Source organism: Rhea pennata, chromosome 4, assembly GCF_028389875.1.
Source record: "Rhea pennata isolate bPtePen1 chromosome 4, bPtePen1.pri, whole genome shotgun sequence".
NCBI classification, from domain to species: Eukaryota; Metazoa; Chordata; class Aves; order Rheiformes; family Rheidae; genus Rhea; species Rhea pennata.
In genome coordinates, this window is record NC_084666.1 from 68,636,269 (window position 1) to 68,656,799 (window position 20,531).

The following is a 20,531-nucleotide window of genomic DNA, read 5'->3' on the forward strand; positions in this document are numbered from 1 at the left end:
GGAGATACAGAAAGCTTATCTTGGCCTTTCCGAGTGCCCTTCCCTTCAATATTGCCCCCTTCTCCCACATCAACCGGCGCAAGGTTTGGCTGGGCAGTTTTTGCCCTTTAGAGTAAAGAGCATCTACAGGATATAAACAAAATGAACCAAGCTAAAATAGAGGGTTATATGTTTCCTTTAGTGGCACTGGGTATTCTGCAGATGTTGATAAGCCTGTTAGGAGGTAGAATTGCAACATTTTGAACATCGTACATGAGCACTGTAGGACTTTATCATCATAGTATTTGTTTCCATGCAGTGCAGCAAAGCTACTCTGGGCATGATACCATCAGTTTGTTGTACACAAAGGGGTTACTATTAATTTTTAATCTCTGCAGTTCTACATACACCTTCTAATCTCTTCGTTTAGCACAACCAAGGGCTAATTTCTTAAAACGCATGTGTGCCAAACAATTCTCTGCATCCTTAAAAAAAACCATTGAGATATCAGTACCCATGAGTAGCACCCATGAGTAACACTTAGGCTAGACAAGTACACGCATTATTGGGTGTGGAAGAGTGTTAGCAGCTGTATTATTCCAGTGCAGCTGCTCACAATTACTGGCATGCGTTGTGAGGCAATTCTGATTAGAGATATTGTTTAATCTATATATAAATGCATTATTGTGCTACTCAAAAGTTTGGCATTTAGATGTTAACTGAAAAGCTTCAGAACAAGTCTATCTGTAATGTCCCAGCTGGCTATTTTAAAGTGTGCCAACAGAATTAAAATGTCACTAAAGATCATGCCACTCTCCGAGGTATCTGTGTTATTTTAAGCAGTGAAGATAAACTGTTGCCAACTTCACATTGTTTCCTTACATCTTTCACTCAATAGCTATGGACATAGCTTAAAATAAACGTACAAGGACAATGACACCACATGGCAGATGGTTGCTAATAAGCCTCTGAAATTCCAAAAAGGCACCAGATGGGTCGCACAGGTCAAGTCAGAAGTGGCCTGAAAAGTTTCACCTGAGCTTGTGAACAGCAAATCCCCTCGGAGACCAGCTGTACAGGAGAACCATGAGCTCCTTCAAATAGGTTAGCACCCACAGGAGCTCTTTAATCCTCACCAAAATGCTCCCACCACATCTGCTCATGATCATGGACCTTTAGGGTCCCCGAGTCGTTCCCAACAACTCTCCTCACACCTCCTTGTCTGGTCATCGACATGCCACGGTAACGTACAGCAGGGCATAGTATTACACCACTGATGGCATATCCTGTAACTTCATTTCCACGTTTTCACTGAACAAGTGACAGCTAAGTCTAGACAGATCCTCTTTGGGAAGATCAGAACAATTAAAAAAAAAAAGTTTTTTTCTAAGAAGAAAAAGCACTGAAACAAGTCAAGAGGTAACTTAACAATTGGTGATTCACGGTGAGAAAAATACTCAGTGGTATTTGGAAAAGAAAAAAAAAAAACACAAAACCAAGCAGCAGGAACTTGATGTGTCATAAGAAGGATCTGAGGAATTCTTCACATTTTTTAAGAATAAAATCATTTGGGTGAATTATACAATGAACAGGGTGAGTGAAGAGCAAAGATCTAACATTTGTGACTAATCTAACTCACCCCCATACTTCCTTTTGGCCTCACCCAGCATGCAGCTATTCCTGATATCTCGTCCTAACAAGGAGACATTCTCTGCTGCTAATGTATTGGGAAAAAAAAAACTCAGCGAAGAAAAATATCCCTGATCAAAATTAAAGGTTTAGCTTTCAAACAAAAATTGACCACAAAATTGCACCAAACACACCCAAAGAGAATTGCAACATTCCCCATTTCTCTTTGAGAGAGAGAGAGAGAGAGAGAGAGAGAGAGAGAATTAAAACATAAAGGAATAGTTTCATTGTGTCATTTATTCAGATCTTGATCAAAAGTAAGCCGCATCTGCTAAATACTGGCTTATGGCAGAAACAGTTCAGGTCCAGCCCTGCAAGGTATTATGTTACTCCAGGAAGGCTGCTAAATGCCTCAGGCTCCATTAACTTTAACTAACAGGAGATGAAACCCTTCTCTTTAAACAAAGATTTTTTTTTTGGGGGGGGGGGGCACATCAGGAGAAATTCAAAGCTTTGTACCTGTATTTCACTCCAGAGTGCTTTTGTTTCTTCCAGCATAAAATAAAAAAAGCACATCTAAGTTAAAAATAGAAATCCATCCTCCCTACAAAGATACAAGTCTACCATGTAAGTACAGCCTTACGATTACATGAAATGTATGTCTGATTTCCTCATTTTTTGTTTTTCTAATGATCAACAAAAATAGTGAAATACTGATTTTGATTTTAGGCACTGGCAAGCTACCCTCCAGGCTTTGTGCAGAAGGACTGAATTACAAGCTCTCACCTGCCTTCCAAAACTTGGGAAGGAGACAACTGATGACTCTTTTGGCCAAGGGATTCCAAGATAACTATCAACTGCAGACACATTTATGAATTTAAGTACTTGAGAGGCCTTGAATGGAAAACATTACACACTTTTGTACTTCCAAACACTGTTAGACATTACACCTAGCGCAGTATGTGCATTTTAGTGACTCCACGTGTCACCGATGCTTGCAAAGCCACATGAGCAGACTGCATTTAAAGAAAAAATAATCTGCTAGCAATCAAGTAGCATTAGTTATCCCTGAAGTCACTGTGCTCATTAAAACCTTAGCTTTCTAAACTGAGCAGGACATTTTAAGAATGTATTCTACATAAAATTTTTAGCCTTTTGTATGGAAATATAACAGTTATAACGGATACTCTATAGAAAGTACACTCTAAAATACTCTGGTTTTATTTTCCTACCAAAAGGCATTAAATGTGTTAAAAGTGCCTTCTGCTGAAGCTCACGTTATTTCTGTAATTCAGGCTTTGCTGCCGGTATACCGCTCTGTACAGCGGCACTCGCTCACAGCTTAAATGCAAAAAGCAGACTAGGCAAAAAAGCAAACCCTCCCCCCAAAATCAAAAAAAAAAAAAAATAATAATAATAATTGCCTCTTAGATAACCCATTTAATTGCCCAGTGAGGACCGACTTAATTCCAGTCGGAAAGGAACGGCTCACATCGGCTTGGAAACGATCTCACCTGCTGACACAAAACCTCTACAAAGTCTCCGCGCCCATCTCAGACAGTGGCTTCGAGCCACGAGAATTTTTCATGGGTTTCTATTTTGGCAGATTCAGTGCTTATCTACATCCCTATAAACCCAACTTTCCAAACCTTCAGGAAAGTTTTCTTTTTTTAATATATATACATATATATGTATGTATATGTGTATATATATATATTTACATATAATTTTACTTGCGTCTTGGTAAGAACGAGGAGAGTTAGAAAATTTGTAGCCTGCCAAAACTGTGGGGGCAAAAGTACTTGACATACGATATTACAGGCATAAAATTTGCAGGGTGCTAAGAGGAACACCGAAGATCGAAAAATATTAAAGCGTGCAAGTCTGTTGTGCATTTAAACGCAACAGAGACTGAAATCACCTGCAAGTTTCACTTTAACAGAGAGGCTCGACTCAGCCTGCACCGCTGTTTTGGAGCCTGTTCCTCCAAACGCCACGTCCCCTAAAAGCCCCCTCCATCCTCCGAGACCTAATGTTCTCCCAGCCTGCTGTTTCCTCTCGGTTCTGCCCCTTGCTCCCGACGTGCCCGTCCGCTTTCCTCTGCCCGCGTCCCCCTCTCCAGGGCTCCTCGGGACCAGTAGCACCCCACGTCTCCCTCGCGCCCCGACCGCTGCCGGAGCCGGGGCGAGCGCAGAGCCCAGGGGAGGCTGCCAGAGAGCAAGTTTGCAAGGAATTAAATAAAAGTCACTAGCAATAGTCACCTCAAATTTAAGGGCAATCACGGTATTTTCATTTTTGCAACATCTACTATTGAAGTCCTCAGCAGGTTTTGGTTAAGATCAGATTTGCCTGTGTGAACGGTACACAAAAGTTATCTACATTAGAAAAAATGAAGAAAAAAAGAAAAAGGAAATCACAAGAAAGACCAAAAACATTGCCTGAAGCCAAACCAGATCTGTGGCAAGCCCAGGAATGGAACTAAGAAATCCTAGACACAAAAGCTATCCCTTATCACAAGATCATCTCTAAGCAAACAGAACAACATCTGAAACAGCAAGATTTCCAACAGACAACGTATTTTGTAAGCAATATAAAGTGTATTTTAAATAAAGTGGTGATCAGCTGCTTCACATAGCAGGTAATATCACTAGAAGGGAAAAAAAAAAAAAAACAAACATTTTGTTATGCTGTGCTGCATTGCTTATGGAGGGTCAGCGACCGCGTCCCGCTGTGGCTCTGCAAGCCACGGAAATCCGTTATAACACGCGGAAAAGCAAGCCCCAGTTGTATCACAGGCAGCTTGGAGAATAATATTCTTTGAAAATTACTTCAATGAAACAATATATAACAAAGATTGAAGAACAGTGCTTTTCTAATGGCTTGCTGTAAGTCAAAGCAAAAAAAAAAAAAAAAAACAAAAAAACCCAAATAATAAAGGATTATTTATAAATAGGAGGAAGACAGCTATCAAAAGAACTTCCTGAAATACACCTATGAACCTTTTCCTTAGAATAACTACAGAGCAGAAATTATACACGTGAAAAAGGTCTAACTGGGAACCACGCGAGAGCAAACTTCATGGCCAGCACCATGGACCGGCCAGGCTGATATCCCACCGCCCCCCGAGAGCGAATGCTTGGCCCTTGCATAGGGAGCGGGTATTTCCACCAACCAAACAGGAGCTTTAAACCACAGTGCACACCACCAGTAGTCAGCAAAATTCACTCCTGTAAATTAAAGAGATTTATTCAGCTTACTTAAGGAAGATTACTTCGGTTTTGTTACTGTGCTCCTAAAATACATGCATCTAACGTTTGAAATAAATGATGAAATAAATAATGAAATAAATTCCGTTTTTTAATTAGAAGTGTCTACATTAGTCAAGAACACTTAAAGTGAAATGAAGCTGCTGCCTCTCCAGACTGGGGATGTTTTAACACGTACGTTTTGTTTCCACCCACCAACGGCAACCCGAGGGCTTTTCAACACCAGGAACGTGTATCAAATTAAAAAAAAAAAAAAAAGGAGCAAAACGGACTGACTCGCGTAGTTTGCAACCTGGAGATTATTAGTCCGCCACGGTCAGAATCCCAGCAGCGTTCGTTACCACCGCAATCAACCCAGGCATATTTTCTGTATTAAGTTTCAGCTTGCAAACGGGAGCCGTTGCTGTGAGCAATAAAAACATAAATCCGACCACGTGGCCTACGTTAGCCGACTCGCTGCTACCCACAAAGACGCTCCCTCAACTCCACTTCCTCAAACTCTGAAACAGAGCAGGAAGATACTGAAATTGCACAAAGTTACCCTAAGTCCCAAGGAGGAGCTCGTCGCCAACGTGTCCTTAACCCGCTGGCTAGAGAGCGGCACACCGACCCTCACGTCCTGCACACCAGCGCAGCTCCCCGGAGCACAGTGGCCGCCCAGGACCTGCTGAGATCAAGCACCATGCTCTGGTTTGCACATATCTCCCACCAGTTACACCGCTTCTGGTAAAATATATCTGCATAAATTAACACTGCCCATTCCTGCCTCCCATAGACAGAAGGCAATCACGCTGTAGCTTAGCTGGAGCGTAGCTCAGCTTTAGTCGCAAAATGCAGTGAAAAGAGGCTTTTAAATTAACGTGTATCTAAATGTCAGGCCAAAACTAACATTACATTTTTAATGATCTGCTGACTGTAAAACTTTAAGAACTCAAATGATCTTTTCCATTGTACAAGTTCTGTTTCAGAAACAGAAAGTTTCAAATCATTTTACATCAGGGTAATTCAGTATCAAAACATTTAATGGAACATACCAGGAAGATTGCTGTAGTTATCATCACATTTATCTTAAAAATTAAAGCACATAGTCCTTATAACAACAACAGCTGATAAACATCTCTTCTTTCGACTAGTCTTTGCATATTATCTGAAACATGTGCATGGTTTCCGATTTTACAGCAAATGTTTATACCGTCAACAAATAACAGATTTTTTTCCCATCTTTTTTTTTTTTATTCCATGTCTCAAAACAACATTAAAAAAAAAAAAAAAAACAGATTATCTGTAAAACAAAGTTCAGGACCAGATTTCGCAGCATTTGTCAGGTGCTACACCACCACTTGCATAAAGCAAGGGCACGGACATTTCTCACGTGGACGTTTCCCACCAGTTAAGGAAAGAAGTGAGAATACTGGTTAAGGCCTTTTCATTATCTGACCCATTGCAAACGGGTGGATCTCAAAGTTTTGGGATCCAACACTTCCTCCCTCTGTTTTCGGTGAGGGACTCGGATTTCACCAGACCAGCAAATATCTTCCCACAATCAGTCGCAATACTTCAACCGGTGATACCCCAACTCATTTCTCACCTAGCTGTTAATAAGCCTCCACTGATTATAACATCTGAGACATTCTTCCAAGAATCTACAATCTTTTTGTCTTCTCTTTCCCTTCCTAAACCTGTTAGAAAAATGAAGCGATTGTATTTTTATCACAGTTTTGTTCATGTACACATTCAAGCAAGCAGGTGTCCACTATCAAGAACTCCAGAAGAAAACCACCCTGATTACATGCTGCTATTTCTGTCTGCGATCAGTGGACATGAAAACAGCTGTTTTATTTTTGGGCCAGCATCCAAAAGAAAGTTTGGTGTCCTACAATGCTCAGCCATTCCCTTAGGGGAAGTTTCTGTCGCCTTGGAGCACAGCTTTGGGAAGGACCATAGTTTTTGATGGAAAAGAGGTCTCAATTAGCTAAGGCCAATTTCATGGAGGACTCTGGCTCCAAGGATAGGAAACTAGATAATCGATCATAAAGTGGGAGCCTATAAACTTAATTTATTAGAGACCATTACTTTATGATGGCCTTCTCATTTTCACATGAATGAGGGTGTAATTTCAAAATTACTCCTAATCTGACTGTACTCTGTTTCACTCCACCAGAATAAGGTATGTAGAAAAAAAGCCCCAAAGCATAAGTTTGCTTCAACTGCTACAACTCAAAACTTGTATTTTTCACTTCCCTGGGGACAAAAAAAGAAAACAAAAAAAACCACACTGTGTGCTTCCCCATAAATCTTCACTAAAATAAATGTTTAATTCCAGGGCTGCTCCTTTCATTCACTTTTTTTCCCCTACTCCCTGCTTTATTTAAGCCCCATATGACCAGTCTGGGGTTTTGAACATTTCCTGCATTAGTATTAATGACACAGTAAGAAATTATATATAAATATAGCACAGATTACAATAAAAAAAAGTATAAATTTAAAGTTGAAGGAAACTTTAAGCTCACTAAATAATGCTCTACTAGTGGTGCTTTGCATTGCTTACTACCTATATTTACTATCATATTATTTTTCCATACTATGCACAGTATCAGCTTCAAGAAGCTGCACTACCCTTAGAAATTCTGATCTTTTGCGGCTCTGAAGATGTCCCAGAAGGTGCTATGCTACCCAACATGGAAGGTTCCTCTCGCTTAACCGGCCCTCGCTCTCGCCCATTTTCCTGGCAGATTTGGAGGCAGGACCCCTCCAGATCACTGGGCTCCGTTTTCACTCTGCAGTCTTCCGTTTTTACCCAGTAACTCTCCTTTGAGCTGAAAGGCAAGTCTCTAGCCTGTCGAGTTCACTTAGCTGGGGCACGTTTTGTGGTTCATCTAATTGCCAGTTGCTGTGCAGCAAAATGCTGTGCACAACAACAGAGGAATTTAAATACCAGCAGAAATGGATGGGCACAGCTCTTGTGCTAGCTCTTGTAGTTTGCCAGGCAGACTTTCTAAAAGCACAGCTTAGCTGGCAAAACCTGTTCAACTGCTAAATTAGGAGTGAAAGTTTTCTACCTTGCCAAAAAAAAAAAGTGCATACACTTATGCACCAAGACACCTTGGTGTGCAAAAAAGAAAACAGCAGCTTCCCTCGCTTAGAATTCTCTGGACGACGTTTTATCCAGCGCTGCTTAATTTCAAAATCAGAGAAGAAAGGATGACCTCAGATGACTCACTTTGCTTGCACTGCAATATAGAGGCCCCACATCAAACCCTTCTGGCTTCGGAAAAATGCTTATTAAGATGCAAATGTGTGAGCCTGGAGGCCACCACGTCAGCTCCCACCCCACGCACAGTGTGGCCGTTACTCATGCAGCGCGCTCAGACTCGGATGGGGTGATGGGGTTCCACAAAACCAACCACCCACGCTCAGGAGAAGACAAGGAAGCCTTCAATGCGACGACCCCACCGGCAGAAGCGAGACACGGAAATGCTACGTTCTGCACCAGCGATGTGAAGATGGCATCTAGGAACCGCGCAGGAATTTTGGGAGCCTGCACAGAGCTCGTGGGATGTGCTCCAAAGAAAGACAGCCTCAGAAACACGTGTTGGAAGCGTGGAGGTTGAAAGCGACTCACCAACCACTGTCCGCTGACTGTATGCTCCACCGGAGCATCTACCCCGCAGTTCACCTTGCTTCCAGGCCCAAAGGTCAGGTCGATAAAAGCACTTTGGGATTTTTATGCCAGGAGGCGTGCAACCTCGGATCACCTCTTCCCCGACGAGCTGCATAGCAGACGTCTCCATTGATGGCGCCAGAGGCTGGGCAAGCCCTGGAGCTGCACGGGCATTTCCCAGGCTCACAAAATCAGTGGCAGCAGCCTCTACCGATACAAGCACTTGCCTTTCAGCCACGTCCCTGTCCCCTCGCCAAATCATAACCCTCCTAGCACAACCTAAGGTTGAGGAACAGGTTACTTAGTTTATTTGCAAGTCAAAACCTTATCTATAAAATACGTATCATAATGGTGCTTATCTCCTTAGTTAACCAACACTCATGGAGAGGTTTGACATCCCTAAAGGAAGGATTCCGTAAGAACTAAAATTACTCTGGAATCCTTTTTTTTTCCTGTAATAAAGTCAGATTTAGAAAATTTGATTCAGAAGGTATGATGCTTTCAACCAATGCACTGCCCATGTCCAGCTGGCGCCAGAAAATCAACCTCCCTTTAAATGCTAAAAAAGCAAATAACTGAAGACTAAGATTAAAATGAAAATGCCTATGCAAGGGAAATGATGACGGCTTGTAAACCGATGTCGGAGAATAATGTGACTTCCTAATGCATTCTTATCATAGCTTTCCTAAAAGCTGACCCTTATATGGTTTATGAAAACAAAACACTCACCCTGCACAACCCGGGACTCAAACCTGACAACGAGATTAAACCATCAGCTACAGTGAGATAAGCATTGCTAACGGCTTGAAATCCTTTCTATACTTGTATTCTTCTACTTGCGCCTTTTTTTTTTTTTTTTTTTTTAATTGTAATAGCCTCTCTCTCCCTTTTCGACTTAGCAGTTAAAACTGTTTTCTCTCCTTTCTATGGAGGCTGTTTAAACTTTTAACCATCAGGTCTTCAGACTCACCCATAACAGTGATTAGGGCTAGCTCTTAAGATCTGTGGTGCCATTCCCTGTGCTGTTGGCATTTATTTTTGCAAGATGAAGTCGTTTCTAGCCAACCTAAACTTTGGGAATATTTTGACATCTAAAGGAGTAAAGACTTTCTCTTAAAACCTGGTCTACCTCACTTTCCCATCTTCAAAAGAGGGGAAAGATAATCCTTTTTTTTTCTGTATTGATTATTAGAATAGGTTCCACAAAGCAAAAAAGTCTTCTTTTCGGGTACACACCTAGCAGAGCAAGGCTCTCAGCATAGCAAGTGGTAATCTAATTTCACTATTATCTAAGCAAAGTTGGTCTGAGAACAATAATAATGGTAAGTGAAAAGTACTCTGAGCCAGTCTTACTGCAGACAAATCCTTCCGAAATGGATAACTTGGAAAATGACCTTAGAAAATGGAAATCAAATGATCCATAGCATTTTCCCCCTTATAACTCCACCTCAGATCATGAGTATTTCAGCTGCATTTTTAGAAGTGTCTAGACTTCATGTTTCCTGAAAAAAAAAAATTAAGGATGAGGGAAGGGTATGATAAAGATTCAAACCCAAAGCAGACAAAATAATACATACATAAGGCCAATTCATGCTTTTTAACACTGGGGATTAAATTTCCCAAGTGCAGAACTGACCCTTAAACCAAACGTCCACACATCCAAATGTTGCCTTTCCAAGTGCAAATCAAAAATATCCAGCAGGTTCCAGCCTCACTTGATGCACTAACAGCCCCGCAGTTTAAAAATCAATTAATAAACAAGCAATTAAACAACAACAACAACAAAATAGCAAAACAAATCCACAAAGCAGTAAATCACTGACATTCACTTTTACTTTGCAACGTGCACATTCAATGACAGAAATCCACCAGTTTGTCCACTGCTGAAGTGGAAGCACAATTTTGGCAACTGTTTGCTCCTGATCTACAGTGCCCAAAGTGACTTCTGAAGCATTGCATATAGTGAGAATTAAGACAGTCTCAACAAGCTTGAGAACCCCCCTTTCAGCTCCCAAACTGCGTGATCCTGGTGGTTTTTGTCTGGAGTACTACAGGATAAAGTTCTCAGCAAGAGCTGAAAGAAATTCCTCTGAAGAGCAGCATCATTTTCACACTCCAGTTGTACAGACTGGTTTGATGAGCTGAGTGTTTAGTTAGTTCTATATTATAAAAGCCAAAGGAAAAAAAAATCCTATTTATATAAGTTTCCAGACTTTTCTGTACTGTTCCTTTCTTAATCTCTACATTTCCCATTAGCACATTTTCCAGAAGTTTCATGGGTATCATGACCTCATGTAAAAGTGAAAATCCGATATCTTCATCTTTCTGACTTGCAAAGAATCATTAAGGCAGGACCGTGGAGAAACAGTCCCCCAAAACAGTATTTAAGAGAGGTGGTTCTTCTTCACAAATCAGTGACTTACAGATGTATTTATGGAAATCCATGCTAAGTTACTGAAGCTGGAAATATGTCCAAAAAGCAAGCATCTGGTTTCTATCTGCCCTCGTGGGAACCAGGAAAGGGCTTTAACTGAAAAATGAAGTATTGGGGTGCAAAAGAGCAAGAACTCCAGAGGGAGCGACATAAACAACATTTCCTTAACTAAGGAATACATTTAATGTTTAAAAAAAAAAAGAACAGAAAACTAAAACTGCATGTTACAAACAAAGCAAATCAACAAAAAGATCACCACCCAATCCCCACAGATTTTTAAGCTACATCTCGTATGAAAAATGAGCATATAAAGTGCTAAAACTATCACAGCACACAAAGAAGAAACAAATTGAAAAACAAACAAGAAAGCCAGTAGCAAGATTCTGTTTCTTTTTCAAATAATTGCTGCTGTGGCAATTTTAATTAGTCTTTCCCCAGCAAATGGAACAGCCAGTCCCACCTCTGCCATTCCATGGGGTTGGTAATTTACCCAGCAATTTCCCCCCATATTGCAATTATTTTCACATTACGCTTAAGCCTGCGCTACAACACTCATTTCCAAATACGCAAATTTACATGACTGTCATACAATAACTGATAGAGGATAAAGCACGCATCCTTAGACCAGTATGCAGTACTTCACATTCTTCTCAAATCACAAATAAAGATTACTTAGTGTTACCATCAAATATGCATGGAACTGAAATACAAAATATTGTTCCCGTGACTACTTTCACCTGGGTTCTTTCCGTTTCCTCCATTTCGTCTATCAAACAGCACACGGATGTGCTCTCAGTGCAAAGGCCACCAGCTAAAGCCATAATGCCCTTCCAGTTTTCTTGGTCCTCAAAAAATAATACACTGATCATTGTTTCCTTTGAAGCCACAGTATACCAGGATAGTATCTAAGAATCTACACGTGCTTTTAAGACTAACCTCAACACCGTTGCACTGTGGTTCAAACTAACTGGTCTGTGTAGAAGCAGACAAAAGCTCAAGGACTGTGCAAAAAAACCCCTAACAAACATTAAGAGCAGTGAAAAGGATTAAATATATCTTAAGATTTTCCTACCTGTGTCACCAACTCATATTTTTAAGGCCTGCACTCTCTCACTTCAACAGCATCTCTTTAATCTTACATGTGAACAATAATGGCTCAAAATATCTTTCTTCGTTTTGCTTTGGGAGAAGAGACAGAAGCAGAAGAACTTAATTACGGAAATCCCCATCTACGAAAACAGCGCATCTCGCCATGTACGCTTGCGGGACGTCCTTCCCCTGGGCAGCCGGTATCTGCAGCGCCTGTGAGCCAAATCCGATCCCGAGAAGCACTTTCTTCCGGGCCAAGAAGAACAAACAAACAAGCAAAGCAAATCGCCTGCGGAGCAGCAACGAGAACAAGGCGATTTTCACCGGGGCCGGGAGAGCACTGCCTATGCTTGGGTTTTGTGGGGTCCAGGGAGAAACAGGGAGAGCTGGAGAGCAGGAGACCCACCACCTGGTCCAGTCTCGGGACAGGGCATCTGTCCCACCCATGGATGCTGGGGCAGTGGTTGTTTCTTTGATCCTGTCTGGCCTGATCTTGTGGTGAGATGACTTCAGCTCTCAGGTGGCAGACACTGATGAGTCACCTCCTGCGTGGGGTGGGAAGGGTGGGAACAGCGGGGGACTGGACAAACGCATTGCTCATTTGGTTTTCAAACCACCCAGCAGCCAGCCCAGCACCCAACCAGAAGCAACCTCAGACAAGTTACTGCCTGAACGGGGCACACCTGTTATTCCTTTCCTTCAGCAGATGCTAACCCTGCCCGTCCACTTTCGATGATGGGAGAAAGCAGGCCAAGCCCCGACCTTGACAGCTGCCTGGAAGAGTGACTCAGTGGGCACCTGGAAAGCACAGCGCTTAGCGCCCCAGCGGCTTTTTTAAGGGACAGGAGATCAACTGATGCTCTAGATAGAGCTGGCAATTCTTCAGATGAGCTGCTATAATATTCTTGTTTCCTTAGGAAAACTTTAAAACCAACTTTTTCAAGTTTCACCCAAGGAAATACCCCGGGACATAAACTATTCCACAAGATGCTCCTTTCTCCAGAGGCTGAGCAAGGGGAGTCCCTTATGAAGGGCCAAGGTACATCATCACAACAGGAGTCCTCTGCAATCAATGAAAGGACTGCGACTGCTGTTGGGGTTCTTCGTTTTGTTTGGGGAGTTTTTTTGATAATGAGAAAAGATGGTTCTCAGTATGCAATGACTTCAGAAGCTATCTTCCTCCAAGATGCTCGTTCACATCACTGAATAAAAACAGCAATCTTCCAGCACAAGCCAGTACTTTGCTCTGGGAGACTTTTGAGAGTTCAAAGAAATTCTTGCTTGTGCTGCTGCTCTTCCTGCTCTGGTTCCAGTAACTCTCACATGAGCATCCTGGTCCTCTCTCCTCCCAGGGCCTCCCAAAATACAGTCCCAAGCTAATAATGGATTGCTGAAATTCAGTAAACCGGACATTTCAGGAATGGGGAGATTGGCTCAAGCTCTAACTTCTGTAGTAGATACTGCAATTAGCAATGTGAGGCTGTTACCTCACGAAACAGCAGTATCCCTTCGGGGAGGGAAAAAAAAAAAAAAGTCTCTGTCACTGATTACACTATTTTCATACCTCAGAGGTTAACTATTAAAACAAACCTATCCATCAGTAGCAGAGGGATTCCATATGGTAATATATTCAATAGGTAATATAATGGGAAGTAATGCTCAAATATTCTTATGAAAAAGCCAACTATTCACTAAGTCGGCAGAACACCTGGAAATGGTGTGACTGTACTTAAGCACTAGTTTTGTCTTTAGGAAAACTGAAGACCGTCCCTTCCAATATATAGTTCACTTTTGAGGAGCTTGCTGTATTTTTAACTCTTCTGTTTGTTCTTGACTTTGCCCCTCTTATTACCATTTACCTGCAATATCAGCTTTGTAATACAAAATCTGAGGCTATTTTTGATTAATCATGTTATGCCTCCTATAATTTCTTCAAGAGTATGTTCTAGGTACTTGTTCAAAAGAACCATTCCTAATGCTACTATTAATGCTACCAGATTATCATCCTATTCAACAATGAAATCTCACTACAGCTGGTTCAGGAAGCCTGTATTAGAAATTAGAATATACTTTTTTTTTTTTTTTTTTTTTTTTTTTTTTTTTTAACAGAAAAATATGAACAGAAGTATTGCAGACCTCTCCAAAACATACATTCACAGGCTGACAGGATTTGCTTGAAGCGTGCCACTTTCTTAGCAAGTATTTTTCAGGATGGAAAATGACACACACTCCTGCTTTTCAAGACCTCGTATAGGTGTGAGCAATGGTAAACCCATTAGTGTAGACTGAAGGCTCAAATTCTGGCTGCTTGCGCTGGCTAGCCCTGCTGAACATACAAGGCTGCCTGGTTTGAAAAAGAAAGAAAAAGACCCTAATCAGATGCTTTTGCTGCTATTTTGGTTGCTGGACATTCAGAAGCAACACTGATTAAGACTATAGCAGACAGATGTAAAGGAGTACGGTGAGTTTGGTGAACAAAAATGATGAGGAAGGACATGACCCAAGGAAAAGTGCTCACAAGCAATAGCTGGAATCAGGTGGAAAAGAGCAGGGAGAGCCTGGTTCAGGTCTGTTTTTAATTAAAGCACTTAACAAACCTGAAGTTCAAAGAGGAAGAGGAACTAGAATTCACATAGTCTACAATAGGCGACAGAAGGTTGGAAAAGATTTTTATCCACTCATATAATTTAACCTCTGGTAAGTTTTCTAAAATGCTATAAATCAAGACACATTTCAGACTGTGACAGTCTATCTTTCAATCACAGCCACTTAGCTGCACACAGTGTGCCAAACCACTTGCATGTTTTTATCCTCCAAACAACTGTTATGATGATGATTTTTTTTTATTATTATTATTAAAGAAAATGCTGTCTTACCTTTGCAGAGTCATGTTCAAATTGCCTGTACACGCCTTGATCTTGTTTTGCGCTTCCAGGTGAGTCATCCCATCTGTACTTATGCCATCAATGGTGAGAACCACATCGCCTACCCCCACGTTTGCTCGGGCTGCCTTGCCGCTGTCGTTCAGCTGAAATACCACAAACACGGCGAGTGAGCAACTCGGGTGCGTTAGCTTTACATTCATTGCATTTTCTGTGTCCCTGGGGAAGCTACTGTGCATCTACTATCCTTCCGAGTGAAGTCACGTTTATATGTTCTTGTTCTTCTTTCACTTAAAGCATTTCACAGGAAAAGCATTGCACGGCCTTTCCCAGTTGTCAAAATTAGGTTCCGCTACTACCTGATCGGCTCAAAGTTGTGCACCTTCACCAAGAGTCCAGCACAAGCAAGCAGGAACACGCACACAGTTTCCTGGACTCAAAGTTCCCGCCTCTCATTTCTCATTCTAGATTTTCCACCTAAGCAAACTCTTCAAAGTTTATGTATTTATCAAGGGCCAGCTCATGTGCATGGAACATTTCATTAATAGTGAAGCTGACTTTTCTCCAACTGTAACTACTAGGAAGTCAAAAGTTCAACACTGCAGATTGTCCAGTTCAAGAATTTAGTTCTGCCCTTCTCTTGGTAGGTTTATGGCCCCAGTGACCTGCAGTATATTCACACTGGGTAAGAGAGGCCTCTTGGCCAGTCCGCCTCTTCGATCAAAGTTACTGCTAAAGTTCAGCTCAACTGCCTTCAGTCCCGTTGCATGAAATAGTCTAGCAACAGAAACCTTTGTGAAGTTCATGTTATTGACCCCTCATTGAGCAATAAATTAATCTTCTCATCTGATTCCACTGAATTTCAACTAGCTTTGTTCCCAAGGGCAGAAATAAAAACGCAACACATAGCAAGATTTATGCACCAATTTACTTTGTTGTTCTCAGTCTGTTGATCACTTTATAGCTAGCTACAGAGAGCAATCCTGTACAGTGCAAATTCCCTCTTTTTTTTTTTTTTTTTTTTCCAGAGATATTTCCTTTCTTATACCAGAGAGGCTGTAGCAGCTGGTACTTTGCATCCAAAACTTCACCACTTCTTTACACATGATCATGAGGCTAGTCTTTGGAAAAGCACTTTTCTATATTTTTTGGATGTGAACAGCAGTATGAGGAAAAATAAGTCACCTGTTGCTAAGCATGTGAAAAAGCATCCCATAGCCTATTCAATGTGGTTAATACTAACGCTGAGCATCTATCTGTCTTTCTGAAGGCAAGTTCTTTACTTGAGAAAGCTGTGCCTAATGCTGCAAAAGGAATACTCCAAAAAATACAGTTTGAGAACATACAGCGAAAGCCTTAAATTTTGCACTTAGCAGATCACGACTGACATTTCTGAACATCAGTCTATGTCACATAGATACTTGCAGTAGCACTACTAGCAACTAAAAACAATTGCCAAAGATTAAACCAAATGAGGAAAATCCCTCCCCTTTAGTGTTACTACTGTGCTATTAAAACACGTCATTCCATTCAAAGGGCGGGGGGGGGGGGGGGGGAGGAGAGGTAGGAAGATGCTCCAGCCCTTCAGATTCACAGTATCCATTAGCTCCTCAAATATATACTTCAAAAAAACAATCATGCCCAGAGATGAAACGGAAGGGTGCTGACAAGCGCGAGGAAGCAAAGCCAGTCCCACCAGAGGAAAGAAGTGGAAGACAAAGGAGAAAGAAAATAAACCAACTCAGAAACCTTCTGGGCTTACTAAATTCATAGGCATTATAATTTGTGTAGCACATCATTTTTCAAAAGGCTTCAAAGACAAAGTCAGAATTGCTCATGATCTGGTACACAGACCCATCTTTTGAGCTAGGAGAACCTGGCGGCTCCGAAGCTCAGGCCAGGGAACCCACCAAGCCTACAGAGAGTTATGACCAATGCAGCTATTTATAGGGAAGACTCTCAAATAAGTCGTGACCAGCTCTTTAAACAGAGATGTTACCGCATGCTGACATTTGTCAGCAACGTCTCAAAAAGGGGATGGGGCTTAAGGGCATTAAAAATGAAAGGTCGAAAGGATAGCTATGCTTTTTTATGTGGAAGGAATTATTCCACGGTCGGGGAGATCCAGAGCGGTGATGCTCTCATCGAGACACGGCGGATAAAACACCCAACTAAGAGCGAGCGCTTCTGGCTAAGGGATTTGGCTAAGGAGCAGAGGTGAGGTTGGTACTTCGAGGAAACTCCTACCTAGCAATTCGTCGTCGTAGGAATTGGAACATTTCAAATATTTAAGGATGCTTTACACTCTGCAGACACATTTGTACCCTGTGACCCTCAATTTTGACATTTCCCAGACTCTGTAGCTGCACATTATCATCACAAACTAATAAAAGTATCTAGCCTGAGTCAGTACCAGCCTGAGGTGAACCACAGTCTGCTTAAAAACAGAAAATCAAGTCAACTGATGGGCAAAAGTCAAAACCCGACAACTAAAGCCCACATCCTTTCAGGGAGCCAAGCACGGCCTCACCACACACCTTGGGTACCGCACCTGCGCGGCCCGGCGGGCGCTGCAGGAGGTCCGCGTGGGAGAGCACGGCGACAAAACCACAAACCAGGCTACCTGTAACCCGACCAGCCGCTACGCGCCTCAGAAATACTCCAGAGACGCCCGACGGATCTGTTTTAAATTCTGTGCTTACAATACGAGTCAAGTTTCTAAGAACAAGCACGGGTTACGACTACACGGCGAGGTTTTGAGGGTGTTTGGTTGCTGCTGTTTTGGGGTGTGCATGTGTTTATGTGTATATGTGTTTATTTATTTATGTAAAGTTACACTGACAACTTCTAAAACTAAAACCTGCCCAAGCAGAAACATTTCCTGGTACTTAGGTTCACGTCTGCATGCTCTGGGAAGCTCATCTTGAGGGGGCCGGGGGTAGCAGAGCCGTCCCACAGCCGGTCACCCCACCGGCCACCCCTCGGCAAAGCTCCGCCGGGGCCCCGGGCAGCAACCGGCCGCACGGCCCAGAGCCCAAACCCAGCCGGTCAGGGACGGTCGGGATGCTTTCCGATGAACACAACTCAAGCCAATGCCTAGTATTAGATTTCAGTTTTGGTTGAACCAAAAAAAAAAAAAAAAAAAAAAAAAAAAAAGTGTGTGTGTGTGTGTGTGTACACGCATATATATATATATATATATACACACACACACATACATATACAATTCTTTTGTTTGTTTAACCATCTGAATTAAGCAAACTCAGAGCTAACAAAAGACAAGCTTCATTTAAGACGAACTTCACAAGCAGCGATATAAAAACTGATTTCAGCTAGTCCTAAGCCTCAAGTTTTTAAAAGCAAGCAGCCAAAACCGCCGGGCAATAAAATCATTATTTCATTCTGTAATAAACAATATAAAAAGAATTTAAAGGAAAAAAAAAAACCCGCATCCCTTTAAATATCTCATTAAAGCTTGAAGATAAAAAGAGCTCTTTCCCCAAAGATTTCTTCCAGGGAAAGAGTGTATGTCCGCATGTATACATATATACAGACTCACACATGCACACGTGTGTGTGTGTGCATATATACACACACACATATCTCTGAATCAGTGCAATTCGTAGCTTAACTCATTTCTAATTAACATATAATCATTTTTTTTCTTACAGGACTAAGATGACGTGACAAGCATCTCTTCCCGGACCATATCATTATTATTGAGCTCTTGTGCAGTAATAAGCAAAACACTCAAATTGCAGTTCCTCCAAAGACAACGCCTATTAGAACAGAGGTGGAAACTGCCTTTCATCTCTTCCACGCTGCCTGCCAGCACGGTCTTGAATCCGCTCGAGCTGCAGCCGACCCGCGCGATGTTGCGCCCCGGCAGTGAATGTCAACCCTGGCGACCCTCCGCTCAGGCCGAGGGCAGAGCTGCCGGCGTCAGCAGCGAACATTGCTCAGGGCGGCTCTGAACCCCGCCGTGAGGGGCTGTCTCCCACCGTGGTGAGAAGGCACTCGTGCACAGGCTGGCTTCAGCCCTTTTCCGCGGCGTACAGCAGCTCCCCGGTGGCCTTCGCGCGGTGGCATGACCGAGCACACCCAGGCCAGCCCTTCCACATAATCCACGGAAAAATGATCCACATAACCCACAAAACTCTCACACGTTGTTCTCAGCTCTGCTTGGTACTCATCCTCAGCAGTAATCCTGGTGACAAGTATTTGAAGGAGATTGGGCTGTATGTCACTGTCAATACTGTCTTATCTGGTGTCCTACACAGAGTTCTCCAGCCTGCTGTTACACTTCAGATAACCCACTGCATACACACACATATCATTACACATCCCTGTGTGCACCAAACACCAAGCCAGGCACCCAAAAAGGAGCCAGAGAGGATGCTGGCTGCTGAATACAGCAAAGGAGGCACCACGCAGTACAAATTACTCTTATGCAAAACTGGCTTGAAAGCAGTTTAGGATCTAAAATGCAAATTAAGCTCACAAAATAGGATCACTGCACAATGCATAGGCCTTTGGAGTAGGCAATCTTCTATTTTTCATTAACACTAAAGAGATTAACCTGAAGGCTAGGACTCTGAAATGGAAAAACAAGTCCCCAGTCTCACTGGCTTGCCCCAGAAGAGGTTCTTGGTAAGCCTGAAGGGTCTCCATGCGCTAGTGCCAGGAAGACAACGAGCTGGTGCCACCTCTCACTTGTCACGGTTTGACTGACTGTGGTTTTCTCGCAGCTTTGCCCCCCCGTGAAAGGGTTTCATCTGTGCTTCCTCTCCCCCTCCTCTTCCCTTCAGATAGCTCAATGCTGCAGGAGGCAAGGAAGCAGAGGCAGATATGACTTCATACAAGGGGCCTTCAGCTCTCACTTTTGCTGTTTTTGACACAAGACCTACATACCATCTTTACTGCAAATTCAACACCACTTAGTAGACAGGATGATCTCCATTTTCTAGCTTCTCTGTATCAAAGAAAAGCAAAAAGCTAAATATGCAGCAGTAAATTCTGATATAATTCATGGATTTTATGTGCAGTTTAAGCTTTTTATTCAGGTACTGAAATAAGAGTTAAGACCCGGAAATTCCCACTGGAATTCAAGGGATTCAAATAAATCAAAGTTCACACTAGCAGTGGGAGGATTTCTCCTAGAATGGCATCTAACAAGGCTCTAAACATCAGGTCTTGCTTTTGTGATTCATTTGAAGCAATCAGATAAAAACACTATCACCAAGAGGGGACAGGCAAAACTGGTGACCCCCAGAAAAACAGGATAAGAAAATTGATTCATGTTCTGATAATGCCACAATGTCAGAAAAACTAGTTGTCAAAAGGACTAAACCCAAGTAATTCCAACATCACGGCTAAAATCATATTTGAAAGACGTAGGTGGGCATTTCTGAAAAAAAAGCTCGCTTTCTTCGTACTTGTGAGCGATGGAAAGTGATTTACGGTCGGGTGCCAGAACGCCTGCAGACATTCAAGACCCTAAACCAGTAGCTCTCACTAGGCCTTCTCTCAAGGAGCTCATTTGTGCTCTCACACCGTTGGCATGCCTCAGAGCCCTACTTACTTTAACTGGC

At 42.3% G+C, this 20,531-nt stretch overlaps 1 protein-coding gene across 8 annotated transcripts in view; it reads right to left on the reverse strand.

Moving 5' to 3' along the window:
• PDLIM5 (PDZ and LIM domain 5) overlaps positions 1-20,531 on the reverse strand; it is a 111,953-nt gene that overhangs the window by 60,956 nt on the left and 30,466 nt on the right. For all 8 annotated transcript variants that reach the window (XM_062574199.1, XM_062574200.1, XM_062574198.1 and 5 more), the window contains one exon: positions 14,935-15,086. In XM_062574199.1, the coding sequence (XP_062430183.1) occupies positions 14,935-15,086 (152 nt within the window). The remainder of the gene's footprint in view (positions 1-14,934; positions 15,087-20,531) is intronic.